At 41.5% G+C, this 26,649-nt stretch overlaps 1 protein-coding gene across 1 annotated transcript in view; it reads left to right on the top strand.

Moving 5' to 3' along the window:
- The window catches only part of LOC310923146 (neuronal acetylcholine receptor subunit alpha-7-like), a gene marked incomplete at both ends in the record, with an annotated part of 56,272 nt that overhangs the window by 15,752 nt on the left and 13,871 nt on the right, over positions 1-26,649 (top strand). The window contains 7 exons of the mRNA XM_083884285.1: positions 143-282; positions 13,498-13,542; positions 15,190-15,299; positions 17,620-17,699; positions 18,884-19,051; positions 20,735-20,929; positions 22,219-22,305. Of these exons, the coding sequence (XP_083740411.1) occupies positions 143-282; positions 13,498-13,542; positions 15,190-15,299; positions 17,620-17,699; positions 18,884-19,051; positions 20,735-20,929; positions 22,219-22,305 (825 nt within the window). The remainder of the gene's footprint in view (positions 1-142; positions 283-13,497; positions 13,543-15,189; positions 15,300-17,619; positions 17,700-18,883; positions 19,052-20,734; positions 20,930-22,218; positions 22,306-26,649) is intronic.

Here is a 26,649-nt window from a genome sequence, read left to right as displayed (position 1 = left end):
ACATTCATGTGCAGAATGAGTGGTGTTTTTAGGAACTGCTTTTTAATTACAAACCTAATAAGAAGGATTTTCAGCAAAACAAATGAACAATGGTGACTGTGTGATAGTGTGAATGACAGACACCTTCTTTCTTTTCCTCTAGTCTCTCAGCAGGGGGAAAGCCAGAGACGCTTGTACAGGGATCTGCTGAGGAACTACAATCATCTGGAACGACCTGTACTGAATGACTCCCAACCACTCGTAGTCGAACTCCAGCTTTCCTTGCTGCAGATAATTGATGTGGTAAGTTGCTGTTCTCTTCTCTTCTCTTCTCTTCTCTTCTCTTCTCTTCTCTTCTCTTCTCTTCTCTTCTCTTCTCTTCTCTTCTCTTCTCTTCTCTTCTCTGTGGCACCCATTCAGCATAGCAAATTTGATCTCTCATCTAGGAGACATACTTTTCCTCTTTATCAGGCTATCAGAGATGAAAGCAGTATGTGTTTTGCTAAGGATCCTCCCTAAGTGCTGGAGAACACACTTTGACACTTTAGAGGAGTGAATATCGTTCTAAAAGTGCAGCCATTTCTGACACAACATGAGCTTCAAGGAGATTAATTATGTATTTTTTTCAGTTTGTTTTAAACAAAAAAAGAATTCAATCAATTAGAAGCCATGTGTTACTACAAATTATTAATGATACATTCTTCTCAGAGCTATGTGGGATGCAATAACTCAAGACAATGTGCAGCATTCAAAGCTACCATCACTGCACTTATACTTTTTCATTAGATATTATAATGGCATTGGCCTCTTCTCCCATCGTATTTTTACCATGCACTGCAGCTGAATAAATCTGCCCTGAGATGAGCTTAGAAATACATAAAAGTAAAACCTGGAGGCACAGCCCCTCTAGTTGTCTTGACTACAACATGCTTTTACAGAATTGGAGATTTGACCCATGGAAAATTTTAACATGATAATCCAAATCCTTTTTTTCATCATGAAGAGGATTCTGTATGATAAACCATGATATATATAGACAGGATTTCTTTCATCTACATGAGAAAAACAAGCCAGGAGAACAATTTTGACCATCTTCATCCTGTCAGCAGAGCAAACAGGTGAACACACTAGTGCTCTTAACTTCATCCTACCTTTTCCATAAACAGTATTTGGATGTAGTTTCTGATACACTGTCACTGTCATGGAGGGCATGAGGAGCAGAGAGAGATATGTGGAAACATTTGTACAGTTGCAAAGCAATTTAACGGGAGCCTCAAATATTTAAACTTTTTAAACCTCTCACAATCTTTCTGAAAATGTGTAGTACACTTGGTGCTCTCCCTGGAGAGATAAGCAGGACCCTGAAGGTGCAGCCCCCCAGCAACACAACATACAAGTGGCAGCTCCAGTCAGCTGTGGTATTCCTGGAGGCAGGCAGGAGCCAGTCAGATAGGGTATGCATCTTTCTGTTTTGAAATGTTACCAACTGCATTGAACTGGAAGAGAGAGGAAATCAGTACTGTCAACCAAAGGCCTCTACATGAATGAAAGAGCAAAGATTTCCTGCAGCTAATTTCAAATAAATTTCAGCAAGCAATTCTAGGTTTAGCAGAGGTGTCTCAGCTCCAAAAATCTTCCTTCAGTCCTTCTTTATTTGTGGTATTTTCTTTCAACCTAGTTTGAAGGTTGGGGGTACTAAAGGGGACTCTTCAGCCACAGGGCTGTAACTGTACATTTTCAAAGTCAGGAAGAGTTATATAAAACAATTTTTCAACTGTGTTTCACTTTCATATGTGAAACCCAACCTTTGAAGAGATTGGTATTTTTAAAAAATACTTTATCTACATTAGGTCATTGTATATTATAAGAAATGTAGTTCCAGTGTTCCCTTTTTGTTGTCTTCAGTAGGAAATAGGTATTCTAGACATTCATACCTTTCAGAAATGAAGGTTTTCTTCCCTACGACTTTGCACCCACTACAGATGCTAGACGTTAATGTGTTTTAATCACAATTAATGACCTGTCCCAGGCTTGTGGTCTTGCATACTGCACTCAAAGTCTTTTAAAAAACACCCAGAGTTACCTGAAATGTTTGTCTTGGATGATGTGAAAAGGTGCCTGTCTCCTCCGTGGAGGACAGAAAATCACTTGGCAGTTGAATCTCTGTAGTAAAAATGTCATTGTGGCATCAAATGGCTAAACCAACCAGCCTGAAAATGCACAAAACACTGATCCCCTGCATCTTTAATTCAAGAATCAATGCAGAAATATGCCAGCAATAAGCACTATACATGTGAGCCCCTCATCCTCCATTGCTGGCTGGACAGACAGCAGCATCTGTCTGCTCCAACTGCTGGAGTAAATGTCTATTTAAAAGGAGGCTCGTTATAGTCACAATGATGTGAAGAGTCGAGCTACAAGAAAGAGGAAAGCTCTATCAGCTGAGACGCCATGAGGCAAACCAAGTGGGCACCTCTGTTCAATCATATGGGAGTCTAGGGGTGAGTAGACTCTGCCTTTTCAGCTGCCCTGCCTGGCAGAAGACTAAGCAGCTGGTGCACAGCTCTTGGAGAAGAGGACAGACAACATTACAGTCCTAGCAATGGTGTATGCATGAACAAAACGAAAAGCTGCTCTTTCTGAGGACTTGAGTGCCCAGTGTGGTCCATTACCGTAAGAGAGCAGGGTGCTAGTCAGAGTCCCAGCATGAGAGCACTTTTTACACCATACTCCCTGGAGAGGAAACAAGCACTCCATGCTCAGGGAAGTATTAAATGCATACTAAAGCATTGCTGGACTCACTGAGATACTTTGCTAGCCGTAACTGCAATGGGCATGAGACAGTGGACCTTGTTCTGGTTTCCCTGCAGGAGAAAACAATATGAATATGATTAAAACAAATCTCCTGTTTTATTGTTTCATGGAAATAAGGAGTATGCCACTGATACTCAAAAAATCTTGTGCCTTATTCATGCCAAGACCTGACATCACATCTAAAGCACGTCTATCTGGGACAGGTTCCATCACATGCCACCATAAGTCTATTTCCTACAGATACTGTATTAAAATGTAATGAATCCTAAATTCATCTTCTGTGGACTGGCTGCTGAGAACAGCATTGGTGACAATCTAAACAATCTAGTTGCACTCTGCAACATAGGGAGAAAAGACTGCTCTGAGATTGCTGTGGTTTTCCAAGCAGTAGTAGAAGTAATTACCTAAAATCTCACCACCTCTTCTGAAAACCATTCAAAGAAAATTTCAAAGCATGGCTGCTTTGGATTGTTTTCTGCCTCTATGTGCATGTATTTGCCTACACAGGGTATGTATGGTTTTTAGGATTCAAAGCCAGCCATCACACTCAAAGCTGGGAAGAACATGTTCTCTACTTGTCACAGTTGTGGTAGACAAATGCAAATGAAGGACTTTAGAGTTCGGGCTTTTTCCCAAAATTATATTAATCCACAACTACAGCCATGACAGGCCCATTACATTCAGGAAACAAATGAGCAGAAAGAGGGACAGTTACAGCCCCTGTTAGAGCAGGGTTCAGTTCAGTTTGCCTTGTCCTCTGTGTGTAAGGGCAACTTCATGCTGAGCTGCCTCACGTGTATGCCATTTCTGAGGGTCACTTTTGCTTGAAGCCTTACCCCCAGGCACTCCCTGTGCATCAGAAGGGCATTGGCTGGTGATCTCTCCCATAGAGCACTGTCAGTCCCTGCTAAGCCCTGCCAACACAAGCAAGGGTAGACATGCGAGAGTACTTGGAACAAAAATTCTCTTCTTATTTTGTCCAAGAGCCCAGTTAGCTGGTGAGACTAGAGTAATTAAGAAATGAGGCACAGCATTTTCTGCACCAGAGGAAATAAAAGCATTTTCCTTTGGCATAATGTGAAAGGAAGCTTCTAGGTGAAAACTACTTGTCGTCATGACTTACTGTTTTAATTTCTCTTGGCATTTGCAGGAGACCTTATCTGAAGGCGTGTATATGTGGTTGCACTCTTAAGTTATTAAAAAAAAAAATACAGCTGTCAAGGTCCCTGCATATGGTGGAGTCCTGTAGTACTTTTCTCCTCCATGTTCAACCTTCGATCTTCCACTGTCAGAGGCCATAATGACAAAAAAAGGGGTTACAGGTGACCAGTGGGAAGATATAAAAGTGCTGAAAAAAAATCCTCAACAATCCATGAGTCATTATGCCTTCCAGAAACTAGAAAATACATAATCTTCCTGTATTTTGGACTCCAAACCCAAAACAAATGCTGTATCTGGAAAAATTTATTATAGACTGTTTTGATTCAATTGCATGGTATGTAAAATGATTGTACATCCTAGGAACTGCAGGATTATCCCAAATCTCATGGTTGGGATATCACAAGGTTGCAAACAATCTCACTTTTAAACTACAGATGTTGTTGCTACAGTGTGTCAAAGCTCTCCACATTTTTGGAAAGCAGCAAGATGAGGCAAGAGTTTAGTAGGACAATAAAACAAAGATTCACTTTGGGTTTTTTCCTGATAACTGAGTCTGAGCCTTGCTGTTCAGAGAAGACAAGAGAAAAGATCCTCACATACTTTCACCAAGCACTCGGGTGCAGTCACTATCACTATAAGGAGCATACTAGCTTAGCAGCATAGATATTTTTGCCTTCTGTAGCAGACCTTATCAAAATGTTGGATTCAAACTTAAGTTTGCACTAGTTTCCCCTAAATGAAAGAGTACAACCCTGAAGAAGTTGTTTTGTTGTTGTTGTTGTTTTGTTTGTTCGTTTGTTTGGGTTTTTTTGGGTTGTTTGTGGGCTTTTTTTAGGAGGTGTTTGGTAAAAGAACAACTTTTAAATGCAGGCATCTGTTGACATTGAAGCTACCTTCACCAGCCTGCTCATTTCTCAGGTGATCTGCTCATCAAATAATAGGACTGTTGAACTCAGTCCTCAGGAGCTCAGACCGGGGAGTTTTGCCAGGGAGAGTTGAGTGAGAGTTGCCTGTCTTACTGTGCCAGAAGTTAAAGGTAAGAAGGCAGGAGGGGGCTGTGTCTGGGCCTGGGGTACATCCTGTCTGACACAGCCCTCCTACTGTCGGGTTTTTCACAAAATCTCTGTCAGGTCTCAATGCCTTTAGCAGTCGATATCCTTGTTTTTAAATGATTTTGTTTCATAAGATTTTTACAGCTGGTTCTGCAGCTGTAGTGAAAGGCCAGAAAGTTCAAGGTTTATTTTCTAGCTCTAATTCACCTCTTATTTCTTAAACTGACCTTACAGCATCTAGGTCATTCCCTCCCACCTTTCATTCCAGCATTCACACATACAAAATCTATGCTGGGTATTATGTAAACCCAGATCAACAGACAAGTGATTCAAGGGAACAAAAATATGCAGTGCACATAAGCACCTATTCATTTGTTATTCCCAATATAGTATCAGTATTTACTAGATTAAACCATAATCCCTGTAGTACATCCTGTACAAATCTTTTACAGATAGATATCTTCAACTATGTAAGCATGACCATTTAACTGACTCTTCCAGCCCTTTTAGATTAAAGTATCTTTTTTTTTCCTTTCCTAATAATGCCTTTGCATTTATTTGCAGGCTTCTTGAATAGCTTTTGTGAGCAATGTTTACTCTGCTTCTCCTTGAAAGACTTACTCTATCAAACCATGTATCTTTCTGGAAAGTTTTTTTTCACTCTCATCTTGCAAGAGCCAATTCAATGAGACCAGAGCAGCAAGGCTGATGGAAAATAGTGCAACTGAGAAGAAAAACAGACTGGACACTGTTATAAAAGCTGAAAATCAATTAGTGATCATGATCATTAAAATTCCAGACAGAAAAATTACAGAAAGTTTTCTAGACCAACAGATTCATTTGAGTTAAATCCCAAAATCTCTCTCTTGGTCACAGAACTCACTTAGTGTGACCAATTTTCAACTCCAGGAAGAAAAAAATAAAATTCCTCTCCATTAGCGTGGGAGGATATTGAAAATTGGGAAATTCAAAGCTAATTGAGCCATGAATTATTATTTTGGCTGTCTCCTATGTGCCAGACATTATCAAAATCCCAGTCTTGCTAAACCAATTCAACATGCAACATCTAAATTTGCTACCACAGTGAAGACAAGCAGCATGTGTGGTATGCTTTCCTGACTAATACTACTTGCACACGCTTACATGAAACATTATGATGGAATTTTAATTACCTGAACCTTAGCAGCGTATTTTTATTTTATATGACTTCTGCCCTGCTCAGCTCAGAATGGAGGCAGCTCACTTAGTGAGAAGCAATTCCATGGTTTGTTTTCTTCCAGTCTGGTCCCTCAAGCTGTACTTACTTGCAGTGCTTCTAACAAAAGAAAGGCTTGTTTCCTTCTGAGATTTTTAGTTGTGGTCATCCAACTTGGGCATTTCGCAATAATTAAACAATTTTCTGTCTGATGGGTGAAAAGACTGTACTCTGTTGTTTGTAGACATCAGAATTTAGATCTTGAGCTCATGTATGTTCCTTAATTTTGGGTAACTAATCTGAGGCATCAAAGATTTTCAATGAAACAGTTTAGCCAAAGCTGTTGGGGTGGCCTTGAGCCTAGAATTTCCTTAGTTTGTCTTAGTTCTCTGAGGGTAAGTCCTGAGAGATAGTGAGTTCAGTTCCTGAGTAAAAACCTTTCCTCCCATTTTCTATCCCTGATCACAGGATTTAAGAACTCACTTGAGTTTTGGAACATACCTACATCCCTTATTTTTTGCTGTACTATCACAGCAGCATGCAAATATAGGAAGAAAAAGCAAAGGCAACCTTGCAGATAGACTACATTTTAGTCTCAAATAAGTACTCAGGGTTGGCTTTCTCAATCATCCTTCTGCTGTTTTCCTTGTGATTTCAAATGCTGAAAAATACAATTAATAATTAATATCCTAGAATAAAGATTTGTGTTTAGTCCTGTTTGTTTGAAGCACCTGCCGACTGTGCACAGAATACATGGAGGGCTATTTCAGGAGGAGAGATCCACCCTGGAGAATATAAAAACCACCTACATGCTATGTGTGGATGTTTTGTGAGTTTAATGGAAGACTGACAGCTTTTGTATGGTGACATAACACCCTTTCTCCCGGGAACTAAGCATGTATGTCAGTTTATCCAAGCAGTCAGAGAGCAGCACTGTGCTGGAAGGCCATGTGAGGTCCTCTGACCCAGCTTCTGGGGTTTCCATGAGAAGTATCTTTGAAACAGTGGGACAAAGCTGGTGGCTTCACTCTTTCCCAGCGAACTGTGGGGCAGGGAATCCTGCAATTTGCAGGTCTTTGTGGAAGAACTTGAAGTCAAACAGTCTCAAGACCAGTAAGTTCTACATTGTGTCACAGTTCACAGCAGTCCTGATCTTCAGGGACTAGTGGAAAGCTACAACCTAGAAAAATAAAATTAGTAAAATTTCCTAAGTCAAGTACCCACAGCCCAGGCAAGGAAGTCATGTCCCATGTGCAGGGCAAGAACAAGACTGCTTTTTTTCACCACAGTGAAAATTGGAAAATATTGAGTGATAAGGCAAGACACAGCTCAAGTAGGCTTGGGATACTCTCACTAACCAGTTGTGCCAGTGAGTGGGAGGGCTGCCCACTCTGAAGCCCTGACTGGCAGCAGAAACTGGCATTTCTCCCACTCTCACCTTTGTGGAATGCATGGGTTCAGTACTTGCTGCAGCAGCTTTTGTATCCAGGCCTGTGCATTTAACATCCATATTTGGATGGTCTCTGACATCCAGGGAGCCAAGGATTGCAAGGAATACCTCTTGAGGACTTTGATAACCATGCATTACATAGCCTAACAAATATGGCTGGCATCCCTGTGTTTGCAGGCTTCTCTTTCAATGCAGTGCTTCTCCCAGTACAGGGTTCTCTTAAAGTCTCCACTCTCACCACAAGTGATTGCTCCTGGCTCAGGGGATTGCATGAGGAAGAATGTGATCTGACAGGGACAAAACACTCCAATATGTAAAGTTCCTGTCTCAAAAGCAAGTGAATAGACTCTGCTGAATGCAATGCAATGGTACTTCCCCAAACTGCTCTTCTGGGGAGAGAAGAATGTGGGTCGTAAAAACAGTGGGACCACAGAGCCTATGCAGGGTACTACACTGCTACACAGTGAAAAACCCAAAGGCAGATTGCACTTCTTTCCCACAATGAAAGAACACAAATCTCTACAGGACAGGAGGGAACCAAGAAAGGCATGACCTCAAGGAGAATTTAGTGGCATCAGATGGAAGTGTGATTCAAACCTAGATGAAAAACACTTGTGAGACATCACTTCCAAATATTCATAGGAGAAAATCCTGAGCAACAGGATTGCCTAGATGTATCTTCATCCTGGTGGGTAACAAAACACTCAGCAAGTGTTTGTTATTTTGTTATTCCTTTATATTTTTTGCATTTCTCCCCAAACTTCACCTTAACTCTAGGCCCTCCTGATTTCCATCTTCTTCCTGAAGGTGCTTTGTTAAAGGGATTGAGATGACAAACTTAAGTTATCCCTGTGTAGTTGATACCATGGCGAGGTTTATTCCAACTTTTTAATGAGACCCCTGAAATACAAAGGCTATCCAGTGATACTCACTTGAATGTTGCCAGGGCAACCTGGGCACTCCTCAAAATTACTGGTTCTGTGAGCCTTCAACCATTCAACGTATTTGAGCTGAATTTTAGATAATCAGCTGAAGATTGTGGGCAGATTGGGGTTCAGCAATGGAAAGGAATGCCTGTGCAGTCCTAGCCTGAGCATACAAGCATTTGAAAGCTTGATCAATTGCTTTGGATATTTTGAATAAGATCCCACTCAAAGGTCAGTGTCTCTGCTAACAGAACTTTCTAAGTGTCCATGCTAATGTCTTCATGTCACTTGATTGTTTCCCTCCTCATCTTCAGATCTTCAGGTAGAAAAACAGTGTGAAAAAAAAATCTAAAAATTACCTGAAGTAGTTGCACATGACCACTGAGAGTTACCTGTTCAATTAGGGACTTTTCTGATCGTTGTCTTGAAATAATTCAATAGTTGATTAAACTCCCATTTCTATGGCTCTGTGAAAGGGCAAGAATTAATGACTCCGGCTGGTCACCTCTAACAAATGCCTTGCTACAGAGATGACATGTAATCATATGATGTGACTACTGATCCAGGAAGGACTTTGGGTTCTTTATCCAGGTGATATGTTCCAGGTAATTATGTGGCTAAGGGCAGTTATATTTTATTTAGATGTTGACCTGGCAAGGGACAATCTGGACAGGCAGCGATGCACAGGACAGGCAGATGTACATACATTATAGGCTTTGAATTTAGGGCAGGGAAAAGAAAACGAAACTAAAGCATTCACATGTCATAGCATGTGCACCAGAACAAACCAAACTGTCACTTTCCATGGGTCAAAGGTTGGCTGTAGGAATAAGCAGATATCCAGGGCAGAGGATTAACTGGAGTCAGGCTAGAGATAGAAAGGGGAGAAAATGACCCAGAAAAATACAGGAAGGATTCAGAGAAAAGTGTTGCACTCACTAGCGACCACAGCATTTCCAGCATTTTTAAATACTAGGAGTGAAATGATTTGTCTGAGCTGAACGTTTGCAAACCAGGAGAACTGCCAGGGGAGTGATGGAAAAGCACCTCTGGGAACTGATCATTTTCAGCCTCACCTAGAGTCTTTGCAGGGCTGCTTTCAGTGCTTTGCTGCACAGAAGATGGGAGCTGAGAGCCAGCCCAATGCAGAGGGAAGGTCATCCCCAAGGCTGACAGTGCCAAGACAGGAATCTTGAACAGAAAAAACCAGTGTGATAGATTATTCAGGTTTTCTCCTGGGAGGAAAGGAATCCTCCCAACTAACCTTTAAAATCCTCTGATGAAACCAGTCATACAGAATGAGGGATCTGCCTCCAGCATTTCCCATACTCAATAATTAGCTTTTACTTAGGCAAAGCTAAGTGACCAGTTACCTCCTGAGACAGAGTAAAGCATGCACGTTCTCCACGTTGTTTGTGAGTGTCCATGTAACAGAAAAATACAATTCCTTCTGTGCCAAGGTATTTTAGAAGTGCATACAACACACAGATCATGATGAAGATGACAGGAGATGTAACTCTTCTGCAGCTCTGGAAAGGCAAGGAACCACCTCATTGCAAAGGCCAAAGCACTTCCTTACAGAATGCAAAGCTATGTAGCTCAGTATCCACCACAAAGATGGAAAGCTCCACAAACACCTCAGCTCTGAAATGTCTCTCCCTCTAATGGGGTGGATTCAGACTCGAGGTTCCAATGGCTCTCACCTCCTTGACAGCCATAGCAGGCACTTTTTTCCTTGGTTCCTCAGGGTCCTCTAGAACAGACTTAGTAGGAGAGCTAGACCTGGACAAATGCCTTCCCAATGTAAAGTCAGCTTTGCTGCTTCTGCAAACCAGGCACTTCTGGAAAACTCAGATCCTTGTTTGAAAAATATTTTGTTCTTTTGTGCAATAAGAAGGACCCATCAGACTGCATCTGTTGACCAGGACTGCATATGGAAGCATTTTCTTTCTTGCCAAAATGTCAAATGCCATGTAAGAGCTCAGCAACCTGAAGGCAAGAATGGGAATAGTCTTTGAATGCCCAAGAAAACCTCCTGAAGTGACTTTTTTTTTTCACCCAAGAAAGACATAAGCAAAGCCCGAGTTAGACTTTGTGGTTTTGCTGCTATGTAAACACAAGACAAGGAAAACCATTGTTATTCTCTAGATAAGTAATTGAGAACTCAAAAAGTTAAGTTTTCCTTTGACTACAAAACATATCCAAGCACAGTAGCCCTGTGAAAAGGAGGCAAAGTGGACCCAAGACAATAATTTTAATGCTACATGAAATACCTGCCTGAATAATTGTTTGGAGTTAAAGCTGATTAACCATTACTATCTGACACACAGATAAACAGGTAAGGACAACAAACTGATTTGTGAAATATGGAAGTCAGCCTAAGATATCTTCCTTTGCAAGCTGTTGAAGTATAAACTTACTGTGCCAGAAAAAAAATGAGTTTCTGTGTAAATCAGAGCCACATATGAAAGGGTCCTGATGGAAGGCATGTGCACATGCTGGAAACCCCCACCCTCACAGATGTACATTGGGCTTCAATGCATTCCCATGTGGTTTTTATAGGTAAATGACAAAATTAGGAATGTCCCCTCTTCCCCTTCCCTGTAGGTTTCAGTGTAGATGGGGAAAATTCTTTATTTTGTACTGCAAAGGAAATGGCTGACTGTTGCTGACCACGTTTTTAATCATGGTGTTCAAGCTCCTTTAACATTACACAGAAAGTCTTTCTTAGGAGGACATGTGCAGCTTACAAGTGTAAAGCATTATTTTGGCTAACAGCACAACATATTGTTAGTATTTGATGTGCAGTCCAGATGACCATCATGCTTGCCAGTCCTACAGAACACCTCAGAAGTCATTGGTGGCCAGGAATGCATCAGTCAGATGGGCTGGTGACTGGCCTCTGAGGATCCCTGGGACACAATCTCTGTGTTTCTGAGTTGCTTTCATTTCCCAAGTCAGTGGATACAGATATTTCGATGACTCTATTACCAACTCTGGGGTTATTCTTTACTTTATTTTTGAAGATAGTGCTTGAATCCTTCAGCATCTAAAAAACTTGTCTCAACAAGCCCAGTCCTTCTCTTATTTTTCTGCAGATTTTCTTAGAATTGCTTCAACCACAGCAACCAAGGGAACAAAAGGGGGTGCAGAAGGACCAGGCCTCTGGAGGTGGGTTGTAGTTTGCATAGAGAGGCATGCATTTGCTGGAGCGGCAGAGAGGAGAAAGGGAAATTAACACTTTTACAATATTAGTGTTATATTAACAGTATAATAATATAATGTTCACATCTTGATTTTTGTGTGGCATCTCACAGCAGCAGAAGCAGTGCAGTCAGGTCTCAAGGGGACCCAAGAGGAGGTAGTGTGAAAGACAGTTTTGTGTGGATCACTGTGGCAAAGACCTTTTTCCATGCCTGAAATTTATGTTTCCCGGGGACACGACCCTGGCTGCAGAGCCTAACTCCAACCAGAGTGCCAAACCCATCAAGAATCTTCCAGGTCAATGATGTCTCCCTTTCTAGGTTGTGGTATTTCTGGAGCTCCAACAACCCAAATATAAAAAGAGGAGATAAAGCTACAGACAAAGTTCATGCTAACAGTTTAGCAGTACCACTGGTCTAGTGTCTGGAATCAGTAATTAGGAGACTTCTCTGGGCAGTTTTCCTTCATACCTTAGCCTAGGAATCTGCACTTCCAGCATGGGACAGAGAAATAATTCCGGAGGACTCACAGATGACCACACACACCTAGGGTTGCATTTTGGTTTTGAGCAGCTCTTCCCCTGAGATTTCTGTGGTAGTTTCTTTGGGTAGTGAGGGTACCTCAGGATGGGAGGAAAGGCAGAACAAATGTAGCTTGAGGTGAGCAGACTGGTATTATTCCAAAGTGAATAAGGCAGTTTAGGGGTTTTTACCTTGTTAGAGAGTCAGTACTGCAAGAAGGACAACCAGAGAAGGCATGCATGTCCAGGGAGCTCTGTATGCTTTAAATGCCTGCTAAGCAGCTTGCAATTGCAATGTCTCCCACCCCAAGCACTGCAGACAACCAGGCTTCCTAGGGCATGGACACACACAGGGACAGCTGGGCATATAGTGAGCCAGTCCCCCTGAGCAGCACAGCCTCAGCTCCTGGGAAGTGCAGGGTGTGACTATTGGTATATCACACCACAGTGACTCTGCAGCCCTGCTTCTCCATCCCCACGGTGCAGGGTCCTGCAGCTACAGGGTAACTGCAGAAAACTGAGCACCTTGTGACTCTCCAAAGAACTTGGGCCCAACTGGGTGGTGAGAGTGTCGTTGTTTCTGTTATAAGAGATTCTTCTCCATGGCCTCTGCATGCTGGAATGAACCTGCAGACTCCTGCTCTGTGCAGGTGTCATGTGAGCTCCCTCTCACACAGCGTTTGTGTCTTTTTTGCCAAGTGATAGCTTCTGCCCAAGGCCAGCTCTTTCCTTCCTTTAGTCAAAGCTAAGACTGACACTTGAAAAGAACAGCACTTCTGGCATTGTTTCGCCATTGCTTTGCAGTGGCAGCAAATACAACATAAAGTCTCTTCAGTTATGACATGCAGTGTGGTACTGGAAAACATCTTGTTTTGAGCAAGTAGCTAGAAGGTAAAACTTGGTAAGGAGTTTGTCCCTAGAAAAATAAGAGAAATCATCTATTACTTTCCTTTCTATGGTTGATCAGTTATGATAAACACAGGGAGTCTATAGGTTTAAAGGATAAGAAAAAGGATCACTATTGTCTGGGCCAAATGATGGTGTTACAGTGAGCTCACAATCTACTTCATGGAGTTTGATTTATGTCCCCCAAAAGTCTGGATTCTCTAAAAGACACAGAAACTTTTCCATCTCTAATCAGACTGTTTCATCCCTTTTTCTCCTGTCTTTTCTTTCCTTCCCCATTTTTTTCAAAGGATGAGAAGAATCAGGTGTTGATCACCAATGCTTGGCTGCAGATGGTGAGTAACCTCTGTCAGGAAAGTCAAGAAATTCTTTAATTGAAAACTACTGAATGTGATTTCTTAGCTGAAAAGCAAGATCGCTATCTTATAGTTTGTGTATAATGCAATAGAAGAAGGCATTTTGAGTCCTTTAAAATTTCCCTTGTGCTCCTTTTAGAATTGAAAATTAAATTCAGGAGGCTACAATACACTGTCTTTGGACAGACCTGCTGGCCATTGGAGCATGAAACCGACCACATTGTTCTGGCAGTGGATGTAGGGGTCTAGTAACAAGAGCCCAGAGGTAGGGTCCCATTATAGCTAAGAAGAGAATCTTCAAGAGGCTCAAGGCTTTCTCCATAAGCAGTGATGGGGACTTATGATAGATACCCAGTAAAACCTGGGCAACCTGCACTTGCCACTTCTGGGACCCACCTCTGCCTGAAATTGGGAGCCAGGGCACTTGTCCCTGAACACAGAAGTGATCACTGGGCCACATGCAGACTACTCATATGGGGTGGTGGGTAGTCCAGGGGCCACAGAGGGCCTGATGCTGCATTGCTGCTCGTGGCACCCAGGCACCTCTCTGGGATATTGCCTGCTCTCGTGCTTTACAAACCTCTTCCATAAACGTTCCTCCTCCCTCTTCTGCAACCTGCTCCAGCTGAGGATTCACCTGCACTGCTCATGCAGAATAAGCAAAACTGACCTTCACTAAGGGAAGGAACCTCCTTTGCCAGAGGGAGTTTCCCATCAGGTCTGCCTGGCTGCAGGATACAGTGTTTTTTTATGTTGCATAAACAAATGTCCTTAAGGGCTTGCGCTCAGGAAAGAAGCAGTCCTTGAAGGAAAAAACAGTGGTAATCTTGAATGATTAAGCTAATTCTGCTTTGATTTTCACAGCCAAACACTATCTCTTATTAATATGTTCAACTGAGCAGGCAGTTTCTTCCTCAGAAACCGGCTGGGATTTGCAGCAGAAATGAGCATTTTTATATTGAATTAACTAGCCCAGACAAACCTATATGACTATAGGATTGCTAGGTCGGAGCCTGTGGGTGTCCTGTCCCTTGCAGAGATGTTCTACAGGTGTAGTACTGATAAAGGTTTCCCTTGCAAGCCTCTCATTAAACTTCATTTTAAGTCAAAAAGGTTCTTCTCAAAAGCTGTTCCTCCAAGTTTCTTGAATTAACTGTGTTGAGGTGGAGGAGATGGGATCAGAAACAACCTCTTGGCATATAAAGTTCACTTGCCTACCTCTCATAGCACGGTGGTTAGTAAAAGAGTCACCCAACCTTTGTAACAGATTAAATTATTTCCACCCAAGGGGATTCAGACCATGGTCCACCTACCATTAACCACTTCACTTCAGAACCAGCAGTCCTCATGGAGGTGGCTACTGCCAGTGGTTCTACCAGCCGACCAGGAAAGGCTTGGATGCCTTACTTCAGACCACAAGATGAAGAGATAGACACTGTCTTCAGTAGTCACACTGTTATTTCCTCTGTATATGCCAGTCTTTCTTAATAATTAAAGCCAAGCATTAAACTATTATCATACTGCTGCTATTGCTATTAGCAAAATCTATTCTGTTCCCATAATATTCCAGATAACTTAGAAGACTTTTACAAGCTCAAATAATCTGATATATATGTTTGCCAACAGTCCTGGGTTGATGTTTACCTGTCTTGGGATCAGTATGAATACCCAGGAGTGCAGAACTTGCGATTTCCTGCTGACCAGATTTGGGTACCAGACATTCTTCTGTATAACAGGTAAGCAAGATGTGAAATGGCTGGTAAGGAGGCTAGAACTAAGTGCTGAAAATCAGCTGTGCTTCATTGATACAAGGGCCTTTTGCCCTCTAGGGATTCGGCTCTTACCTTTAAAGAGTAAGAAAAACAAGCAAGCATCAGCTAACAGGTTTTCCTAATAGCCAGTCTAACTCTTCCTTGCTGCAGTTCTGCAGATGTCTTCTTTAACTTTTTCTCAGTGAACACAGAGGTGAAACCATAGTCTCTTCAAAATTACCGTATCTGCAGGAGAACTGTTATCCTGTATTTGTTATAGTGTTTCTGATTGAAGTAAACAAATGGATTTTCATGTCACTTTTGTTATCACATATTTTATAAACCTCTCAATCATTCTTCTTCTACTCTGAACATTCTCTAATCTATTTTTCCTTCTCCAGAGATTAATCTAGCTCTCTAGACAGCATTTCTGGACTGTTGAGTGAAATAGAAACTCTCTAGACAGCTGTTTCCTTAATGCTTTCCAGGAGGAGGGGATTTGGGGTAGTCTCTAATAATATCTTAATTCTGCACTTATTTTTTGATCTAAACCCCAGATGTTGTTGTTCAGCTCTGCTGTCTTACTAGATTTTCCATGTTATGTATTTCTCTCATAGTTTTGAGGGTAATACTTTCTAATTACTCAGATTAAATTTCATTTTGTTAGTTTCCGGAGTTTACTATGATCCATCTTCCATTCCAAACCCTCACTACAAGATATCTAAAGGAGGCCTGGAGAGACCCAGATTGTTTAAGTGTTCTTCTTTACTTTAGCTTTGCTTCTTAATGTCTATTCCTTTTCTGTCTCTAAAAAAGAGGCTCATATTACTGTAGTTTATAAGAACATGCTGAAATTCAGGTAGATCACCAGCCTCCTCTTAGTAAGAAAAATAGATTGATTCAATGCATTTGGCCATTCACAAATCTGTGCCAGATGTTTCACCCCATTTTCTTTTAAGTCAGGCTGATGTGTCTATAATTTCACATTTAGATGAAGTCAGAATTCTCTTCGATCTCCCCTAATTCATCATGTCCTTCCCTCTTCTCCACAAGCCCTCACAGATAATTGTTAATGTTTCAGAGGGTATTTTGGCCAGTCCTTTCAGTTCTTGAGAGTAAATTTCATCAGCTCTGCTGAGTAGAATCTGTCTTATCTACATTTTCTTAACCTGTTCATCCCTGTTCTGCCATCAACTTCTGCCCCTGTGTGAGAACAAGTTGTAAAGAGAGAGAGGCACACAGGGTGCAGAATACTGCAGCTCTCTGCACCCTGTTGTTTTTTCCCTCCCATAGCAAGTGATGAATCAGTCTGATCCTTTGTCTTTTCCTTGTCTCCTTGTATTTATAAAATCCCTTTTAGTTGTCTTTTACGTCTTTGATAATTATCACTTGTTCTGGACTTCGGCTTTTCAGTGCATCCCCTTTGTTTTGTGCTGGGGACAATACTGAGGATTCAGGACTCAAGACATGGATAAAGAACAGATCAGAAGAGTAATGGAGGTTCTGTATTTTTTAAATCTGGTTGAAAGATAGGGTATGTAGTATGGTGTAGTCATGCAGAATAGACCTGCTCATAGCCACTACAGGCAAAACTCTACAAGCCAGGGGAGCCTTCTGCAGTTAATCTCTTCCCAAAAACCCTCTAGAACATGCCCCCAGACCTGCTCATTTGAAGAATCAGGTCCTTGTCTGGCTCATAACTCCTTTAATTTTCTCAGAATTGGTGGAATAATAAAGAAATTCTCTTTTCTTGGTTCCTTTTGCTCTTGGAATTCCAATGAATCTCCTCCTACAAGCCCCTAAAATAACTTCTCTCCAGTGGTTTCTTCCAATGCTAGAAGCAAATCTATGTCCTCTCTGCATCTCCAGAGACAGCAGAATTGTTATGTCAGGCCACCATTGCTTTACAACAGGTATCTGGGTAAGGTAACAGATAACTCAGTTTATGTGGTGAGTTGTCTCGTTTTGACGGGTGACCTAGAAAAACCTCATTGTCCCAACTGTCCAGATTTTGGATACAGCTAATGTGACACTTTTGCTTCTTTTCCTTCTGCATTTTTTCTGAGACATGCAACACACTGCATCTCTCTTTTTTTAGGACATTGTATCGTGCAAGCAGCCTGCCCAGGTGCAGGCTGACAGTAACTACAAGGAACTGAGGTATTAGTCAAGGGTAGACTCTTCACCCAGATGTAGGGACTTAATTCAGCCAAAAGGTTATTTTTATGTTGACAGTTACATCTTTACTCACATTTCAGCTTGCTTTTCCTTTGTTTTGTTCTGTTTTGTTTATACTGTGTTACAGTGCAGATGAAAGATTTGATGCAACTTTTCACACAAATGTGCTGGTGAACTACTCTGGATCCTGCCAATATATTCCTCCAGGTAGGGTAGAGAGAGTATTTGTTTACTTCTAATCAAATAATTTCAAGCTGGTTTTCTTTATTAATGAAACCAAGGTGTTTAAAAGCCATCTGTGGAAATGTTACAACCTTTCTAATATCAGGACAGATCCACTAAGAAAGTTTAAGTCCATTTTCAGTGGTATGTACACTTTATGAATCAGTAAAATGTTCTCCTGAGCAGTTTGCTCAGAACATCCACAGGCCCACCTAAGGTGTCACCTAAGTAAGGTAGTGTGCACCATGTCATCATGTTTCATATGCAGTCCCTCTAGGTCTCTGTTGTGTGGAGAGGTTTGTGAGTAGAGGAGACCCTGAGAGCAGTACTCACTCAGCATTGAAGCCCTTCCTGCCAAGCCAAGACTAAAAATCCAGGTGAAAAGACCAACTGGTATTGATCTCAGCCAGTTGAGCCCAAGTCTCAGTCTCTTTTCACCTGTGTTGCTGATTCCCTGCCTGCATGGTCCAGCAGCCAGGACTTACCAGCAACCACACAGGTTATTCCACAGGTTATCCCACAGTTCCTCACTGTGGTGGACAAAAAAGTCCTAAGCTTTGTGTTATAGCGTAGCATTGTCCCCAGGCAAGTCCACAGGAACCAGGGGGAATTAGTAACAACTTCCCTGATGGCTGCTCTGCTGTTGTTCCATACCTTCAAAGCATCCCAGAACAAGAACTAGACACATCCAGTTAAATTCAAGGCTTGGTTACCACACAAATGATAAAGGCCAGCACTGAGCAGGTTTAGCACAACAATGTATTTTCAAAGCACTGTGGGTCTGAGGCAGGGCCTGACCAGGGAGCTCCTTTCAAAGAGTTGGTCACAGTACAGTAAGTCCCTGGGGTGTACTCTTTGCTCCTGTCAGACCAAGCAACATTGCCTGTAATCTGCTAGGGCCAGCTGGCACTGGGAGACAGGCCGGGCTGCTCCTAGGTGGCCACAGTGTCCTAGACAACCTAATTCATGGATGCAGTGAAAGAGATCTTCACTGGTGGAGGAAAAGAAGTTATTTCACTCATGGCAGCATCTTCCACCTGCAGTAATTGTTTGGTTGACTGTATCACACAGAACTTTTTAATTCTGTGCTTGCTCACAATCAGAGACAGATAAGGGTAAGAAGAAATGCACTCTGCACGTGCTTGATTGTGACTGATTTCTATTTACAGGCATTTTGAAGAGCACATGTTACATTGATGTCCGCTGGTTCCCTTTTGATGTGCAGAAGTGTGATTTGAAGTTTGGCTCCTGGACTCACAGTGGCTGGTTGATTGACCTGCAGATGCTTGAGGCTGATATTTCCAACTACATCTCAAATGGAGAATGGGATTTAGTGGGTAAATTGGCCAACCTACAAATTTTCAGTAGTCTAATTTTCAAAGGCAAACCTCAAATATATAGAAATAATCAATTGGACATGGAATACAGATATTAAAAATCTAGATCTAAGAAAAAGCAAAAAAAGAGGGAATGGGGAAAAAAATCACAGATTAGAGACAGCCTTTCAGCAACATTCATTGAACTGTGTCTGAAAACACTGTGTTTTGAAGCAATTGCCTGCCACTGAGTACATAAATGAAAGCTACTAGTCCTGACACATCTGAGCAGTTTGTCAGTATTAAACTTGGATGTGTCTCATGCAAGTTCATGGAACACTACTGTCACATTTATTCTAATACATAAGCAAAATTGATTGGCGTAAAAAGTATTTCAGCCAAACTTTTACATAAATGGGTCTTTCTCACCAAGAAAAGCATCAAAGTATCTACCAGTTCATAGAACGCACAGATTATTATGTCTCTCTTCTGTGCTTTGGAAGATACCTGCATTTTCAAAAGAACTTATGCCCAGAACTAGTTATTCAGAGTGATCTTCTAGTGAGTTATTTTGAACTCATTTATGTAGCTGTAAGTCACAAGCAATGTTATGGAAATTGATGGAACTTAGACAACTGCAAGGAGAGGTTACAAAAAAGATATTTTATCTTTGTCTGGACATGCAGATGAGGAAATATGTGCCCTGACCAACTGCATGCATTATTTTTACCATTCAGGGCATTTGAGAAATTATATTCATATTCATGAGAAGCCAGAAGACTCCATAGTGAAGTCCTCCTAAAGTTCAGCTATTTCACAGCAATCCTCTTTGTCCAGTGCTCCTTTATAGTGGGTTTTTTTTGTCTAATAACTTAGTATATCTGATTAAGAGTTTGTGGATTATCTGCCTTCAACCCTGACCAGGGGAGAACAAATCAGGGACTTATTTAACTAATACACAAAAGTGTTAAGTAGCACCTTAGGCAAGCCACAGCTATATTCTTCAACAAAACTTTGCTAAGCCTCTGCCAAAATGCAGACATTGTCAAATCATCTGTCATGTCCACAGAAACAAAAGAGAAGTTAGCAATTTTGGCATGGAGGATACAAGGTGCTGAGTTCTTCCAGCTCTCCTGGCACTTCCTGGCAGTCCCTGTTACGCAGCATCTCAGGCAATCTGCTGCAGCGGGATCACCGTGGGCAACCCTGCAGTACATGCATATTGGATAACTATTCCTCTTCAGATCTGACAGACTCTGAGCTTAACTTAGCATCCTTTTTGAAAAATAAGCCATACCCTGTCTGTTTTTCCTGAGAAAAAAAGAGCAAATCTGTATAGAGGATCATAGAAAAGTAAGAAGCAGTGGCACTTGTCACACAGAAAATCTGTTGCATGTGCTAGTGAATATCATATCAATGGTATGGGACCATTCACAGAGTGCAGAAGGGCAGAATGCCCATTTTTCTTGTTGAGGTTGTGATGCCCAGGACTGTTTTGTTCTGCCCCAGATGAGCTTTATTAGCTAAGATAGGTTCAAGTGACTCAGAAGGCACAAAAGTGAATCCTAGAAAATACAGAACATGGACTAAGAACAGCAGAGGTGACATACATTGGCTTATAAACCATCACTTCTTGGTCCTGTCCAGGGGAGGTAACCAGGAGTCCTGCACCTCTTCCCTCTCCTCTGATCACCCTCTCTTTAGGTGTCCCAGGGAAGAGGAATGAGATGTACTATGAATGCTGCAAAGAACCATACCCCGATGTGACGTACACCATCACCATGCGCCGACGCACCCTCTACTATGGCTTGAACTTACTCATTCCCTGTGTTCTTATATCTGGTTTAGCACTGCTTGTATTTCTTTTGCCAGCTGATTCAGGGGAGAAGATTTCTTTAGGTAAGTGCTAAAATATTCATTGCTTCATAAGTATCCTACAAAATAGGAAAACAAATACCTCATGGTCCTATGGTGCTTCATGAATAAAGATTTCACTAGAAGAGCAACAGAAGTACTTATTTTGTTGCAGGAACAAGGATAACAGCTTTCTGTTTGGCATTCACACATCCTGTGCTACACATGTAATATCTTTTGGAATGGGAGGAAGCTGAACTTGTTGCTGGCACAGGCAGAAGTGATATTATTCTGTCATGCCTGTTATGTTCTTTAGTACACCTCAATGCACTTCACAGCTCATTGGCTCTTTTTTTCAGATAGAACATACTTGGAAGCAAAGAGTGAAGGTCTGTGAACAGCCGCAGCTGAGCATCAGATTTTCACCTTCAAAGTTCAGCTCCCAAAACACCTAGCCATGAGTCCCCTATGAACACAGGCATGGAAGGGATAAATGAGATTTACTGCTCTTTGTGTTGATAAAAATGGGAAGGGTTCTTCCAAGAGAATATAGGGGAGAGCTGTAAATACACCAGGCTGGCCCAGATGAGGTCTTAAGAGTTAATTGTGCATGATTCTATTTCAGAACAGAGACTTCTAAATTATATCAAGTGTCCTCAGTGGGTTTTTTTGGTTAAAAAATAAAAGGTATCTGAGCAGCCTGCCTTACGAGAACTAAAACAAAGGGGTACAATTGCTGTCTATGAAATGTAGGATGGGGATAAGGAAAATAATTATTAGAGCTGAAGTACGATGTTGACACAAAAATATAAGCTAATGTTCATACACTCACCTTTAGATTTCTCAATATCAGTTTTAGCAACAATCTTTCCAGATAGAACAAAGAGCTTCTTTTAAAACAGACTGCATGTCTTTGAGGGATGTTATATAATATGCAATAGCAAAACCTAGGCTGCTGTCTGTGCAAGTCTGTCCTAGCCCTTAACAACCATTTGCACTTTGTGCAATGTTTTGGAAAAGCAGTGTAGTTCACCAGTTTTGCAAGCTTTGTTACACTTAGCAAAAAAGATTTCTCCATTATTTTTGAAGAAGCAAGGGCTTATGTGTATTAGATAAAAATGAAGAGAGAGATGGAGTTGCATCTAAGAGGGGAGATAGAGTGTGAGTGTTTACTCGCACTTTGTGGAGGTTCTAATCTTCATTGACAGACATGAAGTCATGGGTTTGGCTTAGCTGTATTTCAGGACAAAGCTATATTTAACAGCAAAGACATCAGAGGAGCAGCTGCAGAGTCCATTTTCCTCATTCTTCCTAAATATGTTCACTCCCTCTAGGTATCACTGTCCTTCTTTCCCTGACTGTATTCATGTTGCTTGTGGCTGAGATCATGCCTGCAACTTCTGACTCCGTCCCACTAATAGGTAAGTCAATTTTCACTGCTTTGTGCACCATGTATGATGCCTCTCAACAGCTGTTCAAAGCCAATTTGAGGACTGACTCTTTTTGTTACTCCAGTTTCGCATTCAGCAATGCAGGATTGTCAGCCTGGGCTTCACCACATGCATGTATGAAAAGGACATACATGAGGTTACAAAAAGGCACTGGGAATATTAGATAAGCAGGTAACTGCAAGGATTGTGAGGACATAGAATCAATACTGGAGAAAATTCATCTTTCTTCTTGTGCATCACCCCGCCTCCCTGCTATTACACAAATCCTTCCTGCCTTCTCTCTTCTCTCTGAAGAGAAATTCAGGAGATAACAGTCAAAATTCAAGTATATCACTGGAGCATTTTTAATATGTACTGAAAACTATGGGACAGATCATAATTTTGGGATTGTGGGCCAGACAGACATTGTTACAGCCTCTGTTTTTATAGGACCAGCCCTTTACCTTGGTCTCATGGGGCCTTATTGCAGGGTAGAGAAAATAAACCTGTCCTATTTTACAAAATAAAAAAGAATTAACACTATCTGAAAGACCTGTGACTACAAATCATGACTAAAATATACATTCTAGACAGTAGAAATTACAAAATAGTCAACAATATATCTAGGTGCTGGTGGAAGATACACCTCACAATTGTATAATTAAAGCCTCAAAAACATTATATAATGATTAGGACCAGAAAAACCCATTTACTCAGACAGCTTCATTATCTCTCTTCAAGGCTTTAAAATTAGGCCTGATTCTGGGGAAAGAGGATAAGCATGCCAGAGTAAAGACCATAGCACCTATAGGTAAGAGTTTCTGGAAGCCTCAAAAAAACATACACATCTCAGTGAAAGTCAGCAGGACTCTTAGCTTTGAGTCATACGGGAGCTTCCAAAAAACTAATAAGACCTCTTTTTGAACATATATGTAGGACACAATAGAGACAGACACAATTCTAAGAGAAACTTGGGTGAAGGGAGGAGACACAAGCTATCTTGAACTACTGCTAACTTAACTTTGCTATGCTGTGTATAATACATAAAAAATCCCATTTAGACTTTGCAAAGGGGTACACTTGTATATGGCCAGTCCATGAGGTTTAACCTGAACAGTTTCTACTAATACAGTCTTCTATCATAGAAGGTAGGATTTGTACCAAGAAAAGCTATGAATAATTCTGTATTTTTGCAGATTTTGATGCTGCAATAACTGACAATTTCTGCTTATCAGAGAATTCCTAAGGTTGCCGTAAATGATATCCACTACTCTCTTGTTCTCTGCAAATATTTTTATTTGTTTTTGAAGACAGTCATGTTGGTCAGACGTGATTTGTTCTTATTAAATGTTGGATGGCTATTCCCAGCCCTCATCCTCTTCCTCAACTGTCCAGAAATGTTCCGTGAGGACTTGTTGCCTGATGTACTCAGGGACAGAGTCAGAATGACAAAGCTGTTGTTCTCTGGATTGTCTTTCTGAGCCTCTTAGAAGTGGATGCATCATCTGTCTTTATCCATCTCCTTGGTCTTGCAATGATCCCTTTAGGATTCTCAAGGATCCCATGGATTTGGGCAAGTTCAGATCTCACAATCAATCCATGAGTCCTTTCTTACCTATTGCTGGTTGTATTCCTCATCCTTGAACCATCTGTAAATAAACAGATGTCAGAGACCTTGATGGTGCAAACTGAGGCAAAGTACACACTGCCTTGACCTTATCACTGTTCACTGTCACTAAATCATCCCCTCCATTCAGCGGCAAGTCCATGTTTGCCTTATTCAGCTATTTGTGTGGTGTTTGTGTAGTGATAGAAATTCTTCCTGTTGCCCTTGATTCCCTCATCAGTCTCAATTAATGAGTTTTAACATTTCTGACCATAATGACCATAACCAACCCTAATGACCAGATAATGCTTCCAAATTTTCATTTTGTGGCCTGTCTCTGCTTCCTACAACCCCCTCACTTCTGCACTGAAGCCTTAACATGAGTTCACAGATTAGCCACACTCATCTAGTGGTGTGCTTACCTATTTTGTGCATTTTGAGGTGCTGTGCTTTAAGCCCTTTTAGTTTTCCTATGCTGCTTTATCTTTCAGAGCCTTCCCTGGTGGGATTGCAGCTACTAATTTCCCCCCAAAAATGACAAGTCTGTTCACCTGAAGTCCAAGGTTAAATAGCTCTGCTGTTCAGTCCTCACTCAGATTTTGGTCCTGAGCTTCACTATTTCACAACAACTCCAGCCTAGGTTGCCAGTGATTATCATGTTCTCAACAGCTCTTCATTGTTAGTGAAGCACAATATGCACACCCCTGGTTATACGTTATATATGTGCTGCCTTTTCAGCAGTCATCAGGGTAGATCAACCCCTGGTGATAATGAGGGTTTGTGATACAGAGGTTTCCCTGACTTGTTCTAAGAAGTCCCCTTGTCTACTGTCTTTGGATGGTCTGTTATGCCCTCTCACCATAGAATCACTCCTGTTGGTCTCTTCACTGAAGCTGATCCACCAGCTCTCCAGCAGCTCTTGTCCATCCAGACAGGATGCCCCTCATATTCAAGTGGCTCCTTCATATAACTTCTTCTCCTGAAGAGCTTCTGGTAGTGAAAAATATCCCTCAACATCTCAGTTTTCTAGCAACTTTATTTTATCATGATTATGTGAAGAGTTTCAGTTGGTTCTGCATATTCCCCAGACTTAATGCATTTTCTCACTCTGGAGGTGAGCTCCTCCACCTTGTTTCACCATTCTTGAGGTCTCTCTTGTTCTGACTACCCAATACCACTTTTTTCCCACCCTTTTCTGCTACTTCTGCATTTATATTTGGGTTGGTATCACCCTTCGACAGTATTTCTACTAACTCCTTGCTCGACTCCAAATTTCCAAGGAGACTGCTTATCCATTTCTGCACCCAAACAGCCCTTATTCAGTTAGTGCTCAAAGCTGAGATGTGCACTTTTATGTAATCTCGACTTCTGAAAACCTTATCCTTACTCTAACAGTGTAACATAGCATCTTTTCCTCACAGTGGTCTTACAGGTGATCTCAAATGGGATATTTTAGCTCCTGAACTGAATATGCCAGGTCGTGATCACAGTTTTTCAGTGTGATCTCTGGTTCAGTTAAAATTCTCAGAACTAATATGAAGAAAAGGAGTACATTTGGAAAGCTCATTCAGGTTTTGAAAGAAGAATCAGCATGGTTAGCAGCAAGTTGCAGGAATAAACAAATCTTCTAAAGCATGTGGTTTGTGAAGGATGCATATAATTTGATCTTGGAGTAGAAAGATCTCTTGCTGATCTGCTGAAGAGTCACTGTTACTGGTCTTCATGCATGTGTGTGCAGAGATACTTTGAAAACATCACTCCACATGCTTTAAAAATATGCATTATATTCTTACAGCCTGAGTTTTTAAAAACAAATACACATCCACACCTCTCTGGATCTGCATGCATCCTCACAGCCTTTGCTATTTCAAAGACACTAATCACAGAAAGACACTAATCACAGAATCACAAGATTGGAAGAGACCTCCAAGATCATTGAGTCCAACCCAGCCCTAACACCTCAACTAAACCATGGCACCAAGTGCCACATCCAGTCTTTCTTTAAACACATCCAGGAATGGTGACTCCACCACCTCCCCAGGCAGACCATTCCAATATTTTATCACCCTTTCTGTAAAAAATGTTTTCCTAATATCCAATCTATATTTCCCTTGGTGCAGTTTAAGACTGTGTCCTCTTGTTCTGTCAGTTGCTGCCCACTGAAAGAGGCCAACTGCACCTGGCTACAAGCACCTTTCGGGAAGTTGTAGAGTGATAAGGTCACCTCTGAGTCTCCTTTCCTCCAGGCTAAACATCCCCAACTCCCTCAGTCATTCCTCACAGGGTTTGTGTTCCAAGCCCCTCACCAGACTCGTTGCCTCCTCTGGATGTGCTCAAGCGTCTCAAGGTCCTTCCTAAACTGAGGGCCCAGAACTGGACACAGCACTCAAGGTGTGGCCTCACCAGTGCCCAGGACAGGGGAAGAATGACCTCCCTGCTCCTGCTGGCCACACTATTCTTGATAATGCCTAACATGCTGCACTTTTTTCTTCAACATGCCGTACTTTTTTCTTCTGACCTTGGCTTTAACTATTGAACTCTAATAATATGGGAACATTTCACAGCTGCTGTTGGAGTGTCTTTATTGAGATAGCAAAGGAGAACTGGTCTAATATGACACCAAGAAAAGTACTAGCTTTTGCGATCTGAAACATATTTACAGAGTAATGTGGAAATCATAACTTAGTTCCTCTTAGTTAAGAGGAGCCTCAAATTATATTAAAGAAAGC

This window comes from Zosterops lateralis (genome assembly GCF_965231275.1).
Source record: "Zosterops lateralis genome assembly, chromosome: Z".
NCBI classification, from domain to species: Eukaryota; Metazoa; Chordata; class Aves; order Passeriformes; family Zosteropidae; genus Zosterops; species Zosterops lateralis.
This window is presented reverse-complemented; position numbering and strand designations above follow the sequence as displayed.